This window comes from Phacochoerus africanus, chromosome 4 (assembly GCF_016906955.1).
Source record: "Phacochoerus africanus isolate WHEZ1 chromosome 4, ROS_Pafr_v1, whole genome shotgun sequence".
Classification (NCBI taxonomy): Eukaryota; Metazoa; Chordata; class Mammalia; order Artiodactyla; family Suidae; genus Phacochoerus; species Phacochoerus africanus.
Window position 1 is genome coordinate 142,819,365 of NC_062547.1, and position 24,031 is coordinate 142,843,395.

At 45.0% G+C, this 24,031-nt stretch overlaps 3 protein-coding genes across 3 annotated transcripts; all 3 read left to right on the forward strand.

Moving 5' to 3' along the window:
• The first annotated feature begins 1,483 nt into the window (after window positions 1-1,483).
• On the forward strand, window positions 1,484-4,557 carry LOC125126440 (protocadherin beta-5-like). The gene has a single exon (XM_047778851.1). The coding sequence runs from the start codon at window positions 1,856-1,858 to the stop codon at window positions 4,253-4,255; it is 2,400 nt and encodes a 799-aa protein (XP_047634807.1). The 5' UTR covers window positions 1,484-1,855; the 3' UTR covers window positions 4,256-4,557.
• Window positions 4,558-15,480: 10,923 nt separating this feature from the next.
• Window positions 15,481-19,978, forward strand: LOC125126442 (protocadherin beta-6-like). Its single transcript, XM_047778853.1, has one exon. It carries the CDS (start codon window positions 15,699-15,701, stop codon window positions 18,096-18,098), a length of 2,400 nt encoding a protein of 799 aa, XP_047634809.1. The 5' UTR covers window positions 15,481-15,698; the 3' UTR covers window positions 18,099-19,978.
• A 51-nt stretch (window positions 19,979-20,029) lies between these two features.
• Window positions 20,030-23,263, forward strand: LOC125126441 (protocadherin beta-17-like). The gene has a single exon (XM_047778852.1). The coding sequence runs from the start codon at window positions 20,461-20,463 to the stop codon at window positions 22,867-22,869; it is 2,409 nt and encodes an 802-aa protein (XP_047634808.1). The 5' UTR covers window positions 20,030-20,460; the 3' UTR covers window positions 22,870-23,263.
• Window positions 23,264-24,031: the final 768 nt, after the last annotated feature.

Here is a 24,031-nt window from a genome sequence, read left to right on the forward strand (position 1 = left end):
GAATAAACAAAGAGAAGAATGGGGAAAAGTCTTGAATACACCTACAGTCATCTGATTTATGAAAAAAAGATGACACTTCAGAAACATAGGGAATGGAACTTCTTTTCAGTAATGGTGCAAAGTCATTTGGATATTTATGTGAAAAAAATAACTTGACCCTAACCTCATTCATATGAAGAAATTAATTTCAGGAGGATTATATAGCTTTAACTGTGAAAAGTAAAGTTAGTGATTTTTAAAAAACATTATACAACAATATATTCAGGACTTTGGTGTATGCAAGGATTTGAAGAGAACACAAAAAAATTCTAACAATAAGTGAAAAATATTGAAAAATTACACTAAATTAAAGGGTTTTATTCTTCAAAGATATCATGGGAAAGTTAAAATGCAGGCCATAGAAAGGGAAAAGATGTTTGCAAGGCATACTTCTGAAGAAGTTCTTATACCCAGAATATATAAAGAGCTTATAAAGATCAATAAGAAAAAAAGGCAACTGACATTACAGGAAAAATAGTCATAAAAGACTTATGCACCTTTATGCATAAGGATCCTAAAAAATGTGAAAAATGTGCTCAATTTAATTAATCATCAGGGAAATTCTAATTAAAGCTACAACACACTCACCAGAGTGTTTAAAATTAAAAGACAGTATCAAATGTTGACAGGGATATGGAGCAACTGGAACTCTCACTCTGCTGGTTTCAGTAAAACCACATTTGAAACCTTTTGCAATATCTTTTAAAGCTATATAAATGTACACATTTTGACATGCAGCATTCTAACTCCTAGGAATATACTAAGCATAAATGCACACATAGACAGGAAAAGACAAACAAAAATGTCCACAGCAGCACTACTCAAAATATCCCCCAAAATTCCAGTGTCCGTCAGCTGGAGAATAGAAAAACAAATGGTGGTGTCCTCATACAATAGAATAATACAAAGCAATGAGAATAAAATAAATCAGAACAGTATGTAACAGGTTTTACAAAGGTATTAATGTTAAGTCAAAGAAGCCAAACACGAGCCATACTCTACAACTCCATTTGTATCAAAGTTAAAAAAAAAAAAAAAAAACACCTAGGATAACAGAAGTCAGGACAGTGCTTACCTTTTGGGTGGTGGGTAGACCAGAAAATGACAATAGGGGGCTTCTAGGGTTTGGGTAAAATTTCAGTGGTAACTTAGGTTCTTCTTATAAGTGTGTTCACTTCGTGAAAATTTATTGAGTTGTACACTTATGACTTGTTCCATTTTCTAATGTAGGTTATATTTAAAGTAAAAATACTTTTGTAAAATTTAAAATTTTTGTATGCACTATTACTTATTTCTTTTATGTAATCAAATAAGAATCCCACAAGAGAAAGTATCTCTGTGTACTCAAAAGGTATTTTATGAGGAATACTAATATATCATTTCACTGTGTTCCTAAAAGTATTCTTTCGCTGGAAGGTAACTTAGCAGATTCTTTATTTAGAACTTCCAGTAACTAAGAACTGGAGATACAATCGGCAGTAATTCTGTGACTTAAAAAGATATATGATACACAGCAGTTTTAGCTTGGAATGAAATGGCAAATAGTGTGCGATTGTAAAAAAGGACGCCTGGTGGCGCTGCAGGCCAGGAGTATGAAGGAAAGGCTCCGTGAATGCCCAGGACGCCATTAAGCTGGGAATCAGAATTCTGAATGCTTCCTAAAAGAAGGAAGCATTTTAGGGAAGACCTAGGAGCAGAGATCTTAAGAGAGGGCATCCTTCGTGTGCAAGTCGGTGAGAAAGATCTAATTGGAGTTAATTTTACGAAATCATCTGCCAAGTTGAAGAACTGCATCTTCTTGAACCCGATCTGAACAATGGAGACTGTGCTTGCAAAGACGCTACAGAAAAGGCAAGTATTCTTTCTTGTTATATTGTTGCTTTTGTGGGATGCTGGCTCTGAAGCAATCAGGTATTCTATGCCAGAAGAAAGAGAAAGTGGTTCCTTTGTGGCCAACCTGGCAAAAGACCTGGGGCTCGGGGTGGGGCAACTAGCCACGCGGGGTGCGCGAATCCATTACAAAGGAAACAAACAGCTCTTGCAGCTCGATGTAAAGACCGGGGATTTGCTTCTATCTGAAAAATTAGACCGAGAGGTGCTGTGTGGGGCGACAGATCCCTGTATACTGCATTTCCAACTGTTACTGGAAAACCCGGTGCGGTTTTTTCAGGCTGAGCTGGAGCTCACAGATATAAATGACCATTCCCCAGAATTCCCAGAGAGGGAAATGCTTCTAAAAATCCCAGAAATCGTCCACCCTGGGGCTGTGTTCCCTTTGAAAACAGCACAGGACCTTGACATAGGGAACAACACCGTTCAGCGCTACGCAATCAGCCCCAACTCCCACTTCCATGTCGTCACTCATAATCGCGGAGATGGCAGAAAATTCCCAGAGCTGGTGCTGGACAAAGCAGTTGATCGGGAGGAGCAGCCCGAGCTCAGCTTAATACTCACGGCGCTGGATGGCGGGGCTCCGCCCAGGTCCGGGACCACTGCAGTTCGCATTGAAGTCGTGGACATCAATGACAACGCCCCTGAGTTTTTACAGTCGCTCTATGAGGTGCAGATCCCAGAGAACAGCCCCCTAAACACCTTAGTTGCTGCGGTCTCTGCCCGAGATTTAGATGCAGGAACAAATGGGAATGTAGCCTACGCTCTCTTCCAAGGGGATGAAGTGACTCAACCATTTGTAATTGACGAACTAACTGGAGAGATTCGTCTGAAGAGAGCACTGGATTTTGAGGAAACTCAAAAGTATAACGTGGAAATTACAGCCACAGACGGCGGGGGCCTTTCAGGAAAATGCACTGTAGCTATAGAGGTGGAGGATGTGAACGACAACGCCCCCGAACTGACCATGTCCACGCTGGCCAGCTCTATCCCCGAAAACTCCCCAGAGACTGTAGTGGCCGTTTTCAGTGTTTCCGACCCAGACTCCGGAGACAACGGTAGAATGGTTTGCTCCATCCAGGATGATCTCCCCTTTCTCTTGAAACCGACCTTCAAAAATTTCTACACTCTCGTAACAGAGGGCCCGCTGGACAGAGAAAGTCAAGCCGAGTACAACATCACCATCACCGTCACCGACCTGGGGACCCCCCGGAGGCACACCCAGCACAACCTGACCGTGCGCGTGGCCGACGTCAACGACAACGCGCCCGCCTTCAGCCAGCCCGCCTACACCCTGCGCGTCCGCGAGAACAACAGCCCCGCCCTGCACATCGGCACCGTCCGCGCCACCGACGCCGACGCGGGCGCCAACGCCCAGCTCACCTACTCGCTGCTGCCGCCCTCCGACCCGCACCTGCCCCTCGCCTCGCTCGTGGCCATCAACCCCGACACCGGCCAGCTCTTCGCCCTGCGCGCCCTCGACTACGAGGCCCTGCGCGCCTTCGACTTCCAGGTGCGCGCCGCCGACCGCGGCGCGCCCGCGCTCAGCAGCCAGGCGCGGGTGCGCGTGCTCGTGGCCGACGCCAACGACCACGCGCCCGTCGTGCTCTACCCGCCGCAGAACGCCTCGGCGCCCTGCCCCGAGCTGCTGCCCCGGGCGGCCGAGCCGGGCTACCTGCTGGCCAAGGTGGTGGCGGTGGACGGCGACGCGGGCCAGAACGCCTGGCTGTCCTACCGCCTGCTGCAGGCCACCGAGCCCGGGCTCTTCGGCGTGGGCGCGCACAGCGGCGAGGTGCGCACGGCCCGCCCGCTGAGCGAGCGCGACGCGCCCCGGCAGCGGCTGCTGCTGCTGGTGCGGGACCACGGCGAGCCGCCGCTCTCGGCCAGCGTCGCGCTGCACGTGCTGCTGGTGGACGGCTTCTCGCAGCCCTACCTGCCGCCGCCCGAGGCCCCCGGCCGCGCGCCGGGCGCCGGCGCGGACGAGCCGCTCACCGTCTCGCTGGTGGGGGCGCTGGCGTGCGTGTCGGCGCTGCTGGTGGGGGCGCTGCTGGCCTTGGGGGCGGGGCGGCTGTGCCGGCGGGGCGGGGCGGCCTCGGCGGGGGGCGGCTCGGGGCCCGCGGAGGGCGGCGTCGCGGGCCAGCTGCTGGACGTGGGCGGCACGGGGACCCTGGCCCACGGCTACCGCTACGAGGTGTGCCTGGCGGGAGGTTCTGGAACGAATGAGTTTAAATTCCTTAAGCCGATTCTCCCCAACCTTCCGCCCCAAGGCGCATTTGAAGATATGGAGGGAAATGCCACCTTCCGGAATAGCTTTGGATTTAATTAGGGATCTGATCACAATGCAATCTCTTTTGTCATTTATCCCTAATTTCCCCCCAGATACAGCATTTGAGAGCGTCATGGAGAAAAATCCCACCTTCAGGTATGACCTTGATTTCCCCTCTGTAATGAATTTGTCCACTGAACTTTTACCTCGTTTAGTTTTGGAAAACTCCATTCTACTGCCATTGCATTTACTTACAGACTGCCATTCAAAACTCTCGCTTGCTTTGATTTTCCCGAAATTTTCGCTCCTCCTGTTGGTATTGTTTCATTGAACTCTCTTAATAAAATAAAATAGTAATTTGAGTTCCTGCTGCGGGTCAGTGAGTTGAAAGAATCGACTGCAGTGGCTTCTGTCACAGGGGAAGTGCGGGTTCAACTGCTGGCCAGGCATAGTGGGTTAAAGGATCCTGCATTGCTGCAGCTGCAGTCTCCAGTGGCATCGAGGCTGGGATTCAATCCCTGGCCATGGAACTTCCATATGCTACTGGTGCAGCCATAAAAATAAAAATAAACTATAGTAGTAATTGTTTTTTCTATATTCTATCCATTCTGTTTCATCACACGCTGTTTATTTGATCCTAAATAGAAAAAATTAAAAATGTTTACCTAACATTAGTTTGTTTTCAAAGGAATACATGCATATGACAACAAACAGACATGAGAAAGCGTGATGAAAACCAACCACCTTGTGTTTACATTTCTTTCCTAGCTCCCTACTGGCAAATACTTTTTTTTTTTTTTTTTTTCCCTTAGGGCCACACGCATGGCATATGGATGTTCCCAGGCTTGGGGTTGAATCAGAGCTGCAGCTGCTGGCCTATGCCACAGCCACAGCAACTCGAGATCCAAGCTACGCCTACACGGCAGGTTACAGCAACACTGGATCCTTCACCCACTGAGCAGAGCCATGGATCGAACTTGAATCTTCATGGATACCAGTCAGGTTTGTTACCACTGAGCTGCAATGGGAACTCCATAATTTTTTAAACAAACATTTTCACTGAATTAGGACATAGATACAGAAGAGTGGATGAGTTCTTAATGCTCAACTCAATGTATTTTCAGAAAGTGAACATACTTGGTGTCAGCGTCTTGAAGAAATTAAACATTATTTGCATCTCAGGTGCCACAATTATTAAAATCACTAGCACCTCAAGTATAACAAATATCCTACCTTCCAATACTATAGTTTAGTTTTCCCTATTTTGAATTCATATAAATGGAATAGTAGAGTATGAACTGTTTTGCATTTGGCATCTTTAATATCTTTGTGGCATGTATCCATGATACTGCTTTTTAGGTCTTCATTCTCATTGCTGTACAGTATTCCACTGTATGAATATTTTGCCATTTATTACCCATCCTACTATACAGGGATATTTGGGTTGGTGCAACTTTTGGCTGTTTGCTGCCATGAACATTCTCCTGCATGTCTTTCAACAAACATGTATATGCATTTCTACTGGGTCTATACCTAGGGGTGGAATTTCTGCTCTTTTAGTAAATGCATGCCTACTTTTAGTAGATATTCCCAAGTAGTTTTCCAAAGCAGTTGTACCAGTTTATACTGATAGCAGCACTGTCTGGAGGGACCCCTACCTCCATATTCTTGCCAACACATGCTATTATCTGTTTTTCACTTTAATCCTTTGGAAGGCACTTGTAAACCTTTATTTTCCGGCTTTTTAAATATTTATTTCCTTATCACTAAAGAATATGCTTGTAACTTTTTCATATATTTTAAACAGTTAATTTCATGCTATTGTTGTTTAGTATCCACTATACTTAAAATTTCTCTCGTCCATCCTTTGCATGTTAACTGTCTCACTGGCACTTCTCTGCTCGAACGTAAACTTCTGGCTGTTGTTCCACTCACAATAGTTTCTTTTGATTTTCTTGTATGAAAGAAACCAATAGAATTCTTATTTTTGTGTTGCTTGTTTCTCCCTTACACTTTCAAACCTCTCAAAAATGAGCTTGTATGTGATCAGTGTTCGTGACACTTTGTACTCTGCAACTATAGCTAAGAGTTCCTTGTTTTGTCTATAGATGTTTTAGAACCTGAAAAGCAATTATTAAAAATTTACTTTGAAGGACCATATAAATTGTGAATGTCCTGCAGCTAAAGATCACCAGGAACACATTTTATATCAGAGCAAAACTGAGGCTACCAACTTGTAATGACAGAGATTGCACATCATGGGAAACATGGATCAACTCAGTAACGGCCCATAACAAAGAGTTAGAGGATTTTGTCTCATGTTAGGTGATTTGGGATAGAGTTCAATAAAGTCTTTTTTTTTTTTTTTTGTCTTTTTAGGGCCACACACGCAGCATATGGAGGTTCCCAGGCTAGGGGTTGAATCTGAGCTGTAGCCGCCAGCCTACACCACAGCCACAGCAACGCCAGATCCGAGCTGCATCTGCAACCTACACCATAGCTCACGGCGACACTGGATCCTTAACCCAATAAGCAAGGCCAGGGATCGAACCCGCAACCTCATGGTTCCTAGTCGGATTCGTTAGCCACTGAGCCACAACGGGAACTCCCTTACATTTTAAATTTAATGGCATATTTTAATTCCTAAGAATTTTCTTAATATTTGATTGTGTCTTTTCCATAGTAGCACTTGGGATTCGCAAGGTTCACTTATTTCCTGAATAATCTGTTTCCTACAAGTTCCATTTCCTCTTTTTGTGTTTCTTTGTCATTTGTGGTTTTCACATGTCTTGTGAGAAACTGTCTCTTCATATGTAAGAAAGAGAAACAGAGTGTGTGGCATGTAGCTGCTACTCTTTGGCAAGTTTTCTCTGCTTTTGTATAAGGTGATCTGCATGTGAGTTCCTGTCCTGAGTGGAAATTCTGAGAGGGTGCTCCAGGTGAGGCAGTGCAGAACCAGCTTTATAAAATATCAGACTTGATGAATGTGATGAATGAGCAAAGAACTCTTTTCAGGATGTGTACCTGCAAGTGTCAGGAGACACAGGTTTTAGGCTGGGATTCCAAAATCGCCGCTAAATATCCTAGTGTTCTCCAAAAAAACCAGATCCTTTTACTTCTTTAGAAAGGGATTCATGTTTTTGAAGGAAAGTCTAGAGGGGAAGTAATAATTATTAAACTTATGTGTTACATATAATGTATTATTGTCACTGCACACTTTCTATGCATGTTACTGTTTTCTAAATTCTTTACACATATCTCATTTAATCCTCAAAATAATGGCCCAACTGGTGTGCCAATTTTATTTTATTCTATTTTTTGTTTTTGTTCTTTGTTTTAGATTTTGTTTTGGTATGCCGGTTCTAGAGATGAATAAGCTAGGAGTTCTGTAGTGGCTCAGCAGGTTAAGGATCCTGTGTCGTTGTCCCTGGGGCATGGGTTGCTGCTGTGGAAAGGGTCTGATCTCTGGAGCGGGAATTTCTGCACGTTGTGGGCACAGCCAAAAAAAAAATAGAGATGAACAAATTGGACGTACGGAGTTAAAGTAACTTGCCCAAGGCCACCTAGCTAGAAAGGGGTGAAATCAGAATTTGAGTCCAGGCAGCCTGACCCCAAAGACAGAGCTTTTTTGTTTTCACTTTTTTTCTATTTTGAAATCTATTAAACATTCCAAAAAGTGTATACAATGTATATGTGCAATTTAATATACAAGTAATAAAATGTGCGTCACCAGCTTAAGAACGAGGACAATGCCAAGACCTTGGAAATCCCTGTGCGCCTACACCGCTAACATCTTCCATCGTCATTAAAATCAGCCACTACCCTGAATTTGTTCTTATTTGTTATTCTTTGCAGTTCTATCAGATGTGCACATATGCCTAAATAATATATTGTTTGATTTTGTCTGTCTTTGAAATTTATACAAACATCTTCATGTGATCATCCGTGGACTTGCTTTTTGCAGTCATTATGGTATTGAAGTCATCTGTGTCAATGCAGTCCATTTATTTACACCACTCTACAGTATTCTATCACATAAGACATCTTTGCCTTTAAATTATTATTATCATTATTGTTATTTTGCTTTTTGAGGCTGCACCCGCAGCATGTGGAGGTTCTCAGGCTCTGGGTCAAATCAGAGCTGCATCTTCGACCTACACCACAGCTCACAGCAACGCCGGATCCTTAACCTACTGATCGAGGCCAAGGATCAAACATCCATCCTCATGGACACTAGTCACGTTCATCAACCACTGAGCCATGAAGGGAACTCTTGCCTTTAAATTAACTTTGCTGCTGATTTATTTTTGGGTTGCTCCAAGAGTTTTGTTACCATAACAATACTGCCACAAGCATGCTTGAATATATCTTCTCATGCACTTGGGCAAGAGATCCTTTGGGGAACTGGCACATCTAGTATGGTATTACCTGGGTCACACCAAGAAGTTGAAAGATCGCAGAGTGAATAAAACAGACAATGAAAAGATGCTAACACTAAGATGAAAGCAATGTTGGAAATATCTGACAAAGATTTTTAAATGGACTTCAAAAAAATGCTTCAATGAGAAATTATAAACGTGCTTGAAGCAAAAGAAAAAATATTCTCAGAATATATATATATAAAGTTGAAGCAAAGAAATAACAGATACAAAGAAATAGCAATGGAAATTTTAGAAATTGAAAATACAATTATTGAAATGAAAAACTCAGTGAATAAGCTTAACAACAGGAAGACAGAATCAATGAACTAGAAGATAGAACAACAGCAATCACCTAATCTCAACAAAGGAGAGGAAACACTGTAAAAAGTTACCAGAGCTTCAGGGATGTGTCCGACAATAACCACAGATCTGACATTTGTGTCAGTGGAGTCCCAGAAGGAAAGAAGACTTTCCAAATTTGGCAAAAGATGCAGACCCAGAGACTCAAGAAGCCAAACAAATTCAAAAAAAGAGAAACGAAAAAAAATTCACACCAAAAGACATAGTCAAATTTCTGAAAACTGAAGAGAAGGAAAAAATTTTAAAAGCAGTGAGACAGAAATGACACATTACCTATAGGACAATAACAATCTGGGGGGGTTTGCACTTTTTTGTTGTTTTTGTTTTTGCATTTTAGGGCGGCACCCACAGCATATGGAAGTTCCCAGGCTAGGGGTCCAATCAGAGCTATAGGGGCTGGCCTACACCACAGCCACAGCAATGCTAGACCTGAGCCAAGTCTGTGACCTACACCACAGCTCACCAAAACACCAGATTCTCAACCCAGTGACTGAGGCCAGGGATCAAACATGCGTCCTCATGGATACTAGTGAGGTTCATTAACTGCTGAACCACGACCGGAATTCCCAATAACAATCTGAATAAGAGTAGATTTCTTATCAGAAACCATGGAAGTCAGGAGAAAATGGCACAATATTTTTCAAGGGGTGAAAGAAAGGAACCATTAACCCAGAATTCTATATCCAGTGAAAATATCCTTCTGGAAGAAAGTTTGTTGCCAGTAGGGCTACCATTTAAAAAAAAAAAAAGAGAGAGAGAGAGAAAGAAAGAAAAATGGCTAAAAGGAATTCTCAGAACAGAAAGGAATCAAGTAAAAAAAAAGAGAGGAGTTCCTATCATGGCTCAGTGGTTAACGAACCTGACTAGTATCCATGAGGACTCAGGTTCAATCCCTGGCCTCACTTAGTGGGTGAAGCATCTGGTGTTGCTGTGATGAGCTGTGGTGTAGCTCGCAGACACAACTCAGATCCAGCATTGCTGTGGCTGTGGTGTAGGCTGGGAGCTGTAGCTCCGATTCGACCCCTAGCCTGGGAACCTCCATATGCCGTGCCTGTGGCTCTAAAAAGAAAAAAAATTTTAAACTTAAAAGAAGGAGAGAATTCTTAGAATATTAGAAGAAAGAACATAGTAAACAAAAATATGGGTAAACACAATAGACTTCCCTTTTCCTCTTCAGAATTTAGTTTTCTAAGTGATGTTTGACGGTTGATACAGTTTGAAATGATGCAGAGGAAATACTGGAGATAATTGTAAATGGGGGAGAGTAAAGGTACATGAAGGGAGGATCAGTTTACCACCCTCTCTTGAACTGGTAAAATGACAACGAGTAAACCAGGATAAGTGTGAACCAATGCCACTAAAAAAGCTATGCAAAGTGACACACTAAAGCCCACTATAGATAAAGTATACTTCTAAGATATGTTCTGATGAGCTGCAAGAAGGCAGGAAAAAGAAAACAGAGAAAGAAAAGATAGAACAAAGAGAAAAATAAAATGGCAGACTTAAGTTTCAACATATCATAATTACATTAAATGTAAATGGTCTGAACACACCAATTAAAACGGATGGGCAGAACGTTTTTGTTTTTTTTTTTAAATGACTCACCATATGCCATCTATAGGATATTTTACTTCAAATATAATGATATAGTCAGATTGAAAGTAAAAAGATAAAATTGGCACAATATTGTAGATCAACTATAATTTTTAAAGTTTTTTAAAAGAAGTACAAAAAAAGGAAAAAAATATAGAAAAATATATTAGGCCAAGTAAATGACCAGAGGACATTATATAATATATATAACAGGACATTATATACTGATAAAAGAAAACACAGCAACTCTAAATATTTACACACCAAACAACGGAGTTGAAAAATATCTTAAGCAAAAACTGACAGAAGTGAAAGGAGAAACAGATCCACAATTAAAGTTGGATACTTCCAACACCCTCTGTCAACCCTACCTCAACTGATAGAACAACTAGACAAAATCAGCAAGAATGCAGAAGAACTCAACACCATTAACCAACAGGATCCAAGCCAAATTTAGAGAACACCCACCCAACAACTCCAAAATACACATCATTTTAAAATGCTCAGGGAACTTACATACGCAAGATAGACCAAATAAACAAAGCCATAATACAAACTTCAACCAATTTTTAAAAATTGAAACCATACAGCATGGGTCCTCCAACCAAAATGGAATCGAACTAAAAATCAGTAACAGAAAAATAACAGGAAAATGTTCAAGTACTTGGAAACTAAACAACACACTTCTAACTAATCCATGAGTCAAAGACAGTCTCAAAGGAAATTTTAAAAATACGTTGGAGTGAATTGGAAACATCAGGACAACATATCAAAATTCATCAGTCCACAGCTCAAGTGGTGCAGAGAGGAAGCTGTATAGCACTAAACACACTCGAAAAGAAGAAAAGCCTCAAATCAATCTTGAGCTCCCAACTCAAGAATTCAGGAATAGAAGGGGGAAATAAACCCACAGCCAGCAGAAACAGGGGGAAGGAAAAACTGTATGATAGAAGTCAAAGAAATTCAAAACAAAAATAATAAGAGAAAAATCAGTGAAATAAAGAACCAGTTTTTTTTGGAAGAAAATCAATATATGTGGCAAATAGAATATAGCACCGCTGACCAAAAAAACCTTCCCCAACCACTTGAGAGTTCAGGTGTGTTTAGCATCGACTTGTTTATATTTCTTCTTACTTTCTTCTGGGTTTGTTTTTTTTTTTGTTTTTTTTTTTGGCCATGCCCTCGGCATTCATAAGTTCCTAGGCAAAGGATCAAACCAGCACCGCATCAGTGACAATGCCAGATCTTAACCCCTAGGCCACTGGGAACTCCAATAATTGTTTATTTTCAAACTTATCTGTAGAAGTTTAAGTTATTGGCTTATATATCATCTCCATCTTTTCCCTGAATTACTGTGTTTTTCCTTGCATATAACTAAATTCCGAAAGGTTTCTAAGAGGTTCAATTCATCCTTGAGGTTTAGTCTTTATCTTTCATTTTTAATAAACTTGAAGATCTTATAAATGTCATAATGGAATGAAAGGAAAACAAACATGTGTGGCATATAAGTGGAAATCAGCTTGATCAGCTGAGCAGCAGCTCTAAGCCAGCTAAGTAAAATTAAGTTTAACATACTTCACCGTGTTTCACTTGCTGAAGTATTACTTCAACTCACTGGTAATAATCCAGCTAAATTAACCTCATGCTAATAACATAAATAACATGGGACATGGTGACTTTTTATGTTGTTTGCCTTTCCACATTGTGTTCAGAGGAGACCAAAGTTTTGCCACCTAATTGTCAAAATTCACCTGGAAAATATGATTAAGACAATTCCCAATGAATCATTGAAATGTTTTTTATCTTGAGAGAGATGTGGGTTATATGGATGGATCCATTGGTTAGCAAATGGTACAGTTAAGACTGGTGCATTTCAATTCGTGTAAACATTACCTTAAGAAAAGAATTACACAAAAATAGGAGTTCCCATCATGGCGCAGTGGTTAACGAATCCGACTAGGAGCCATGAGGTTGCGGGTTCGGTCCCTGCCCTTGCTCAGTGGGTTAACGATCCGGCATTGCCGTGAGCTGTGGTGTAGGTTGCAGACGCGGCTCGGATCCCGCGTTGCTGTGGCTCTGGCGTAGGCCGGCGGCTACAGCTCTGATTCGACCCCTAGCCTGGGAAACTCTGTATGCCACGGGAGCGGCCCAAGAAATAGCAATTAATAATAATAATAATAATAATTACACAAAAATAAACATTGAGAGGGAGGCAGAGAGTAAAGGAAAAGCATAGATGTAACAAGACAACGCTGTGAGGCTGGGTGGGGCGTACGTGGACATTTATGCTGTTTGCTCTGTATATGTTGAACTTTTTCCATAATAAAAAACTTCTAATGAATTATTCCCTGTGAGACATGTTTATAAAAGCAAAGTCAGTTTAACTCTACTTTGGCAAATCGAATCAGAGCAACTGAGGAGCATTTTCCTAAAAGAGACTAAAGGAATTCACTTTCCAAAAAGGCAGTTTTGTCACTGACACACCCAACAGATATCTTTTGGGGTTGCATTAAGATATTACTTACCTTCTTTCTACCCTGGAGTTCCCGTTGTGGCGCATCGGGTTAAGAACCTGACCAGTATCCATGAGGATGTGGGTTCGATCCCTGGCCTCACTCAGTGGGTTAAAGGATCTGGCGATGCCGTGAACTGTGATGTAGGTCATAGACGCGGATCTGGAGTTGCTGTGGCTGTGGAGCAGGCCAACAGCTGCAGCTCCGCGTTGATCCCTAGCCTGGGAACTTCCATGTGCCACAAAGGCAGCTCTGAAAAAAAACAAAAACAAAAAAAAGATACTACCTTATTTCTATCCTAACAACGAATGTTCTCACAGACACTTCAGTGATCTAATTGGAGTGTTACACATGCTATACTGCTAATAAGATTTGCTTTCAAATGAAAAAGGAATAAATAAGCTGTATTTGAGAATGTCTGAAGGCAAACAGAGTGAATAAAGGACTCTGTGGATGCCGAGGATGCCATTAAGTTGGAATTGACTCAGAATGCCCGATGAAAGGAGGAAACGTTTAGGACTGAGCTAAAATGATTTTGTTTCAGGAGTTCCCACTGTGGCACAGTGGAAACGAATCTGACTAGTATCCATGAGGATGTGGGTTCGATCCTTGGCCTCGCTCAGTGCGTTGGGGATCTGATGTTGCCATGAGCTGTGGTGTAGGACACAGCTGCAGCTCGGATCCCGCATTGCTGTGGCTGTGGGGTAGGCCGGTGGCTACAGTTCCGCTTCGACCCCTAGCCTGGGAACTTCCATGTGCCTTGGGTGCGGCCCTAAAAACAAAAAAAAATGATGATAATAATTTTGTTTCAGGGAAGAAACTAAGCCCATCCAAGATGTTTATGACTGTTGATTTTACTTCATCAGTCTGTTATTCTTATCCTCAAGGAAGTCTATTCTCAGTAACGCCTATCAAGTCAATCATGGAGACTGGCCATAATGACCTTATTTTTTTATAATGACCTTATTTTTATCCTCCTGGATAGATTGAGGTGCTTTTCAACTGCAAAATGATTTCATCTGTCCAGAGTTAGATTTTATTTAGCTTTATTTTAGCAGAGGTTGAAGTATTTTGAAAAAATCCTCATTTTTAATCCTCCATCATTGTAGCCCTTACTTGAAGTGAATTTTGCTCAAATTTAATTGATTTCACTCTCAATAAATATATGAAATCATTCTGAAGTGAATTTATGTTTGGTGTATTTTGAATACGTACATGTGCACTGACCCATTTAATGTATTCTCAGGAAATTTAGAAATATGTTTTCCCATTTGTCTGAAATTGATGAGACAGGAATGAGTACAGCCATGATGAATCATCACTGAATCCCATGGTACCCATGCAAATATAATTTCGTCTTTCACACTACCTTATTTGGTCTGTATTTATAGAACCTAGTGTCATCCTTGTTGTTCGAGAACGGTAGAGGTGATTCTTGAACATTCCTGAGCATTGCATTATACTCTTAGGACAGGGAAATATACTTGGACCTTGATTAATTAATTAATGTAGCAGGGAAATTTGACCAAAAAGTTACAATAAAATGAACAAGCCTAATAAAAACGTGATCAATTTATCCATACAAAAATGAAGTGAAGGAATTCCCTTTTTGCTCAGCAGGTTAAGTATTGGGTGTTGTCACTGCTGTGGCTCTGGTTACAGCTGTGGCATGGATTTTGATCCCTGGCCCAGGAACTTCCCCATGCCACATGCACCATCAAAAAAAGAAGCGGAATCATGAAATGCTTACTTATGACCGATACCTGATTGCTCCCAGTCTCTCTTTTAAAGAATTAATTTCATTAGATATTTCTATCATGCTTGGCTTCAAGTTTCCTAATAGCCTAATGGTTCCCTTTACTGTGCGGGTGTGATTATAAAATAAAGGAAGTGTGCTCTTCATACAATTTTATTCATCACATAATTTAGAGAAACGATTGTTTACCATTGGTCTTCTAACCAACCTTTACATTTTCTATGGTTTGTTGATTGGACAATTAAAGTGTATTTCTTGGATTCAGAAATGACACTGCTCCTCAGTGACAAACTGCTCTGCCAGTGTATAAAAGTCGATTATAGGAAGTTTATATTACCTGAAGGAATGATTCTTAAAGGTGTCAGTATGCATCAGAATCGCTTCAGGAGAAAGACTGCAAGTGTGGGTTTCTGTGAGCCCTGCCAGAGAATTTGATTCAAGATCTAGGGCCCAGGAATTGACTTTGAATTTTAAAAAACCCAAGACTCCCAAGTAAGTCTTTATGCATGGGGTTCACAACACTGCAATTTGAGAAATGCTGGCTTATTCTCAAAAATCTTTATAATGCTCAGATTCGAGGATATGGCTTTCACAGGCAACGCCTCATGAAGTTACTAACTTGAACGCATGGTGGCAGTGCAGGCTAAGAGTGAATACAAGCTCTCGGCGGACTCCATTGCACCGAGAAACCCAAGGAAAAAATTCAGAACACATTTACAGCTAAAGCCAGGATAGACGTGTTCAGGAAGGCAGTCACTGCCAGACAAGTTATGAGAACGAATCTGAAATTCTATAGCTGACATTTTGGACGTGGTGATTGGGACTGGAAAAGGATTTTCCCTCTGGAACCAGGCATAGCAATGGAAATGACACAAACAAAAGCACATCATAAAAGGCAAGTGGTGATCTTCATTATATTGATGCTTGGGTGGGCGGCAGGTTCGGAATTGTTTCAGTATTCTGTGTTGGAGGAGACAGAAAGTGGCACATTCGTGGCCAACCTGACAAAGGACTTGGGACTCCGGATGGGAGAGCTGGCCGCCCGGAGCGCCCGAGTTGTCTTTAAAGGGAATCGGCAGCCTTTGCAGTTTGACTCACAGACCTATGATTTGCTGCTAAGTGATAAACTGGACCGGGAGGAGTTGTGTGGTTCCACTGAGCCCTGTGTGCTACCTTTCCAAGTGTTGCTGGAAAATCCCTTGCAGTTTTTCCAGGCTGCCTTGCTAATTGGAGATATAAATGACCACGCCCCAGAGTTCCCCGCTGGAGAAATGCTACTAAAAATATCAGAAATTACTACGCCAGGAAAGGCATTTCCTTTGAAAATGGCACAGGATTTAGACGCTGGGAGCAACAGCCTTCAGAGCTACATAATCAGCTCCAATCCCCACTTCCACGTTCTTACTCGCAACCGCAAGGATGGCAGAAAATCCCCGGAGCTGGTGCTGGACAAAGCGTTGGACCGCGAGGAGCAGCCCGAGCTCAGACTAACCCTCACAGCGCTGGATGGAGGGTCTCCGCCCCGGTCTGGGACCGCAGAGATTCAGATCCTGGTCTTGGACATCAATGACAACGCCCCTGAGTTTGCTCAGGAGTTCTACGAGGCTCAAGTCCCTGAAAATAGCTCCCTCGGCTCTCTGGTTATCACTGTCTCAGCAAGAGATTTAGACGCAGGATCCTTTGGGGAGGTTTCTTATGCCCTATTTCAAGTCGATGACGTTAACCAATCTTTTGAAATAAATGCAAATACAGGAGAAATTCGACTGAGAAAGACTCTGGATTTTGAGAAATTTCAATCATATCAGGTAGATATTGAGGCCACAGATGGTGGGGGACTATCAGGAAAATGCTCTCTACTCATCAAGGTCCTGGACGTGAATGACAACGCTCCCGAATTGACCATATCCTCACTTACCAGCCCCATCCCTGAAAACCTGCCAGAGATCATAGTGGCAGTTTTCAGTGTATCAGATGCAGATTCTGGACATAACCAACAGGTTATTGTTTCTATAGATGAGAGTCTTCCCTTTCTTCTAAGACCATCCCTGGAGAATTTCTACACCCTGGTAACAGAGAGGCCGCTGGACCGAGAGGAAAGAGCCGAGTACAACATCACCATCACCGTCTCCGACCTGGGGACCCCCCGGCGGCACACCCAGCACAACCTGACCGTGCGCGTGGCCGACGTCAACGACAACGCGCCCGCCTTCAGCCAGCCCGCCTACACCCTGCGCGTCCGCGAGAACAACAGCCCCGCCCTGCACATCGGCACCGTCCGCGCCACCGACGCCGACGCGGGCGCCAACGCCCAGCTCACCTACTCGCTGCTGCCGCCCTCCGACCCGCACCTGCCCCTCGCCTCGCTCGTGGCCATCAACCCCGACACCGGCCAGCTCTTCGCCCTGCGCGCCCTCGACTACGAGGCCCTGCGCGCCTTCGACTTCCAGGTGCGCGCCGCCGACCGCGGCGCGCCCGCGCTCAGCAGCCAGGCGCGGGTGCGCGTGCTCGTGGCCGACGCCAACGACCACGCGCCCGTCGTGCTCTACCCGCCGCAGAACGCCTCGGCGCCCTGCCCCGAGCTGCTGCCCCGGGCGGCCGAGCCGGGCTACCTGCTGGCCAAGGTGGTGGCGGTGGACGGCGACGCGGGCCAGAACGCCTGGCTGTCCTACCGCCTGCTGCAGGCCACCGAGCCCGGGCTCTTCGGCGTGGGCGCGCACAGCGGCGAGGTGCGCACGGCCCGCCCGCTGAGCGAGCGCGACGCGCCCCGGCAGCGGCTGCTGCTGCTGGTGCGGGACCACGGCGAGCCGCCGCTCTCGGCCAGCGTCGCGCTGCACGTGCTGCTGGTGGACGGCTTCTCGCAGCCCTACCTGCCGCCGCCCGAGGCCCCCGGCCGCGCGCCGGGCGCCGGCGCGGACGAGCCGCTCACCGTCTCGCTGGTGGGGGCGCTGGCGTGCGTGTCGGCGCTGCTGGTGGGGGCGCTGCTGGCCTTGGGGGCGGGGCGGCTGTGCCGGCGGGGCGGGGCGGCCTCGGCGGGGGGCGGCTCGGGGCCCGCGGAGGGCGGCGTCGCGGGCCAGCTGCTGGACGTCGGCGGCACGGGGACCCTGGCCCACGGCTACCGCTACGAGGTGTGTCTGGCGGGGGGCACTGGGACCAGCGAGTTCAAGTTTCTGAAGCCGATCCTCCCCAGCTTTCCTTCCCAGAGCCCAGGGAGGGAAATGGAGGAAAACCCCACCGTTCGCAATAGTTTCCTATTCAGTTAAGTACCACATTATTCTATTACACCCTACTTAATAAGTTTGGAAACGTCTTTTACCTTTCAACTATATAATATTAATGCATATTATTGACAGTCCATTTCTTGATTATTACTGCTCCTTAGTGTGAAAATTTAGAAAAATCAGATGCTGGGTATGCACAGTATTTTCCCTATATTACCTTTAGTGGTTTTTAAATGTTACTCCTACTCAAGTATATTTGAAAATCTGAATAAGAAAATTTTATTTGCATATTTTAAAAATTTGAAATTTAGTCATCTATCCTTTTTACAAAAAATTTATATTCCAGAATCCTTAAGTAAGATTGTATTTCTAAGTTGTGGCGACAACTGCCATCAATATTGCCATAGAGAGAAATAATTAAATGTATTTGATAATTTGCCAATATATGTTTCCTTTTCGGGTAACTCAACAGTGTGAAAAACACTAAAGATGACGAAGTGCTAAAATGGCCATTCATATTTGTGTGCACTTCAGTACACCCCAACAGTGACTACATATTTCCTATGAATACTGACTTTAGGAAAGTGTCATCACAGTGAAACACACTTTGTGAGCTTCATGTAAGAATATGATGGCTTTTAAAAATAACAGCAAGCCAGTTATATAGGCTTAATAAATATTTGCTACATGTTCACATTCCACTAGTGAATTTTGAAACAGCTTTCAATGAGTCATTAATGCTAACCTTCTCTCGCCAATATAGCATCCTTGCCAATAAGTGAAACTATTAAATATCACTCCACTTTTCTTCTAAACAGAAAACATGCATGTTCACCCTTAACTCTGTTACAGAATATAAACTGCTTGAGAGTATGTGTTTTCTCCTTGTCTTTGTCTAATAATTTAAAAGTTCAAAAGTAAAATCCAAATTATAGTCTTCAAATTCCTCCTCCTTCTATACGTGTGATACCTGCCAAGAGCTAAGTTATTAGTAGCAGGTATTAGGTAATGTAAGATTTTCCCTTCCAGTGCTGTGTGTGCACCATTTAACTTTATTAATCATTTACTGTCACAATTTAACACACATTTGGCTTTTTGTTGGTTATATTTATAGCATTTTATGACAAAAATCCCTCTTTTCAAGTTCCTATCAAAGTCAGACAAATACTGGAGTGAAAACTGAAATGGAACTGGACTGAACTAAATTATACTTTGCTGTGTTTTTAATCCAAATAACTGAACTATCATGGTTCTTTTGGGTGACTACCAATCAGGGCAGGGAGTGCAGGGTCCACTAACTGTTTTGCATTCCCAGGTGTTTACCCTTTCTTCCTCCATTCTTTTTGGGAGAACTGCTCCTTCTGCTATTCTCATGCCTGCCACATAGTTTTAGTTGGTGCAGTGGATTTTTTCAATAATCCCATCTGCACAGTCCCAGAGACGGTACACTGGGATGGGCCCTGTCAATGCTGACAGGTCATAACTTTTCCCTGGAAAGTATATATTTGACTCCTTTGGCTTTATTGCCTCCTTCGTTCATGTCTGCAGAAAGACACTGCCTGATTTCAGAGCCCACATTGCTTTCTAATAAAACAAATGGCCATTTCCTCTCAATTTTACTGGGCTATCCACACCATGAATTTATGAAGGGAAAAAATTCCCGACGGTTATGTATCCAGAGACTGAGAATAAATCACGTTTTCCTGGATGTTACAGGCACTTGGCAATTTGTTTGGGAGTAGAAACTGGATTTAAAAATTTATAACTTATAACATGATAGAACAAATTGGCATTTTTGTAATAGAATGTAAGCTCCCCGGAGCAAGGTTTTTTGTGTTTAATTTATCATTTTACTCTGAGAAGCTAGAAAAATTCCTGCACAGAGAAATACTTACTAAAATGAATAAATGAATTTGTCTTGAGCCCAGTTTTGTCTACTGAACTTGTACCTTTATAGGGAAGATGAATATAAATAAATAGGTATTACTTTGCTCTCACGACAATTGTTACCCACCTGAACAAGACTGTATCATATGTGAGGGGGAAAGGAGTTTATAATACTCTATAACCCAAAGGGTGTTCGGTGCAGTTTAGCTATTACTTCATTCTTTGACATGAACACTACCTGAAGTTGTAAAGCAGAACGCTTGGTGGCGCTGCAGGCTAAGAGAGTGAAAAACTGTCTCTGCAGATTCCTAGGCTCCGCAAAAGCTGATCCGTTTCTGGCAGCTCACAAAGGAAACGTTTGCATTGTTGGGTATGGAAGGTTTCGGAGAGGTAGCTATCTCCCTATTAGTCACTGTTAAGAAGAGCTAACTCAAGACTGCTGAACTAAGACAGCAGAGTTGGCTGCAGAGCAATTATTTTGTGATTAAATACTGCATCTTTGGGACCCAGAGGAACGATGGAGACGCTGCTACCCAAAGCGACGCAGAAAAGGCAAGTGACCGCCATTCTTCTTCTATTTCTGTTGTGGGAGGCGGGCGGTGCGACCATTAAGTATTCCGTTCTAGAAGAAAGGGACAGCGGCTCAGTTGTGGCCAACCTAGCAGAAGATCTGGGGTTGGGCTTAGGGGAGCTGGCCGCGCGGGGCGCCCGGATTCTTTCCAAAGGGAATAAACAGCATTTGCAGCTCGAGCAGAAGACCGGGAATTTGCTCCTAAAAGAAAAACTGGACCGGGAAGAGCTGTGCGGTGACACAGATCCATGTATACTGCCTTTCCAGCTGTTATTGAAAAACCCGGTGCAGTTTATTCAGGGCGAATTACAGCTCCAAGACGTAAATGATAACGCCCCAGACTTTTTGGAAAATGAAATCCTCCTGAAAATCTCGGAAAGCAGCCAACCAGGGACAGCATTTCCTTTGAAAATAGCTCAAGATTTAGATGTGGGCAGTAACACAGTTCAGAACTACACAATTAGCACCAACTTCCATTTTCACCTTTTCACTCGAAATCACAGCAATGGTAGGAAATACCCAGAGCTGGTGCTGGACAAAGAGCTGGACCATGAGGAGCAGCCAGAGCTCAGGCTAACTCTCACGGCGCTGGATGGTGGATCGCCACCCAAGTCTGGGACGTCCCAGGTTCTCATCATGGTCCTGGACATAAATGACAACATCCCTGAATTTGTTCAGCAGTTTTACAAGGTGCAGGTCCCAGAGAACAGACCCATAGGCTCCCTCGTCATCACAGTCTCTGCTAGGGATTTGGATGCTGGGACTTACGGAGAGCTCTCCTACTCATTTTTCCAATCCTCAAATCAGGTCATTCAGGCCTTCGAAGTCAACACAGTCACAGGGGATATTCGATTAAAAAAAATGTTGGATTTTGAGGAAATTCAATCTTACGATATGGAAATTGAGGCCTCAGATGGCGGGGGTCTTACAGGAAAATGCACCGTAGTCATAGAAGTGACGGATGTAAATGACAATGCTCCTGAATTGACTATGTCGTTACTCATCAGTGATATCCCAGAAAACACCCCCGACACTGTCGTCGCTGTATTCGGAATTTCAGACCCAGACGCTGGAGACAATGGCAAAATGCTGTGTTCCATTCAAGACCATCTCCCCTTCCTTCTGAAACGTACTGTAGAAAATTTCTACACCCTGATAACAGAAGGAGCGCTGGACCGAGAGGAAAGAGCCGAGTACAACATCACCATCACCGTCTCCGACCTGGGGACCCCCCGGCGGCACACCCAGCACAACCTGACCGTGCGCGTGGCCGACGTCAACGACAACGCGCCCGCCTTCAGCCAGCCCGCCTACACCCTGCGCGTCCGCGAGAACAACAGCCCCGCCCTGCACATCGGCACCGTCCGCGCCACCGACGCCGACGCGGGCGCCAACGCCCAGCTCACCTACTCGCTGCTGCCGCCCTCCGACCCGCACCTGCCCCTCGCCTCGCTCGTGGCCATCAACCCCGACACCGGCCAGCTCTTCGCCCTGCGCGCCCTCGACTACGAGGCCCTGCGCGCCTTCGACTTCCAGGTGCGCGCCGCCGACCGCGGCGCGCCCGCGCTCAGCAGCCAGGCGCGGGTGCGCGTGCTCGTGGCCGACGCCAACGACCACGCGCCCGTCGTGCTCTACCCGCCGCAGAACGCCTCGGCGCCCTGCCCCGAGCTGCTGCCCCGGGCGGCCGAGCCGGGCTACCTGCTGGCCAAGGTGGTGGCGGTGGACGGCGACGCGGGCCAGAACGCCTGGCTGTCCTACCGCCTGCTGCAGGCCACCGAGCCCGGGCTCTTCGGCGTGGGCGCGCACAGCGGCGAGGTGCGCACGGCCCGCCCGCTGAGCGAGCGCGACGCGCCCCGGCAGCGGCTGCTGCTGCTGGTGCGGGACCACGGCGAGCCGCCGCTCTCGGCCAGCGTCGCGCTGCACGTGCTGCTGGTGGACGGCTTCTCGCAGCCCTACCTGCCGCCGCCCGAGGCCCCCGGCCGCGCGCCGGGCGCCGGCGCGGACGAGCCGCTCACCGTCTCGCTGGTGGGGGCGCTGGCGTGCGTGTCGGCGCTGCTGGTGGGGGCGCTGCTGGCCTTGGGGGCGGGGCGGCTGTGCCGGCGGGGCGGGGCGGCCTCGGCGGGGGGCGGCTCGGGGCCCGCGGAGGGCGGCGTCGCGGGCCAGCTGCTGGACGTCGGCGGCACGGGGACCCTGGCCCACGGCTACCGCTACGAGGTGTGTCTGGCGGGGGGCACTGGGACCAGCGAGTTCAAGTTTCTGAAGCCAGTTGTGCCCAGTTTTCAGAGCCATTCTTCCGGGCCAGAAATAGAAGAAACCCCCAACGTTAAGAAAGACTTTGGTTTCAGTATGCAGTGACAATAATTGTTTTTCTTATCCCAAATATTTTAAATTGATGGCAGCTCAAGGGGATGGCTTTTCTGGCAGACTATCATGAATCCTTTCATTACATTCAACTTGCTTGCAAGATTTGTTTAAAGAATGGTATCTTACCTACTTTTTATTACTATAACAAGATTAATGATCCTAAGTCTTGCCTCCCAAAACAGTGATGAAGTCAGTAGCTGTACAAGCCCTTCTTCTGTCATAGCTAAGAAATGTATTTGGGGGGGAAAGTGGGAAATTAATTCTCTACCATCACCATCATTGTCTTTCCTTGAAATTTTCTAATTCGTTTTTAAAACATTAACTGTATAACAGTACTGCACTAGCACAATGAGGCATGCCTAATTACAAAGGAGAGAGAACCTTACAGTGAGAATCTGGCTCTGGCTTTATTCTGCTCTCATAGCACTTTGATCCTGTTTTCTGTTAAAGTGTTGTACTAATGTTGCTTTCTTTCATTAATACATCAGTGTTGGTTTTAATATAATTATTTTAATTCTTTCCATTTAGTCTCATTGGTGTTAACAGGAGGACAAAATAGCTACAGCTACACTGAGTTTATCCAGTGAGATGAAAGGGCAAGGGGGGAAACTGGGCTTTCCCACTTGAGAAATATTGGTCAGCTGTGACAGGAAATGCAGCAGCCACCCAATTTCCATTCATTTTTTTCTTCTTTAGTAACAGCCGCTAAATCTTTTAGAGCATTAGTGTGCTTGGTCAGATGAATGTATTTTCCCAGCCGCTCGGCAGTTGGAATGGGGCATTTGAGTCCATCATTGTCAGTGAGAGGTATATGCAAATGTTGTGAGAGACTTCCAAGGAAACCCTTAAAAGCCGGATGACTCACCTCAGGAGGGAGTCCCTTTTTTTCGTTCTCTAACTGTCCTTAGCTGCTTGGAATGTGTGAGTCTCTCGGTAGGAACACAGTCATGTTCAGCCATAAAGCAAAGCTGGAGTTCCCGCTGTGGCTCAGTGGTTAACGAATCTGACTAGGAACCATGAGGTCGTGGGTTTGATCCCTGGCCTTGCTCAGCGGGTTAAGGATCCGGCGTTGCCTTGAGCTGTGGTGTAGGTCGCGGAGGAGGCTTGGATCCCACGTTGCTGTGGCTCTGGCATAGGCTGGTGGCTACAGTTC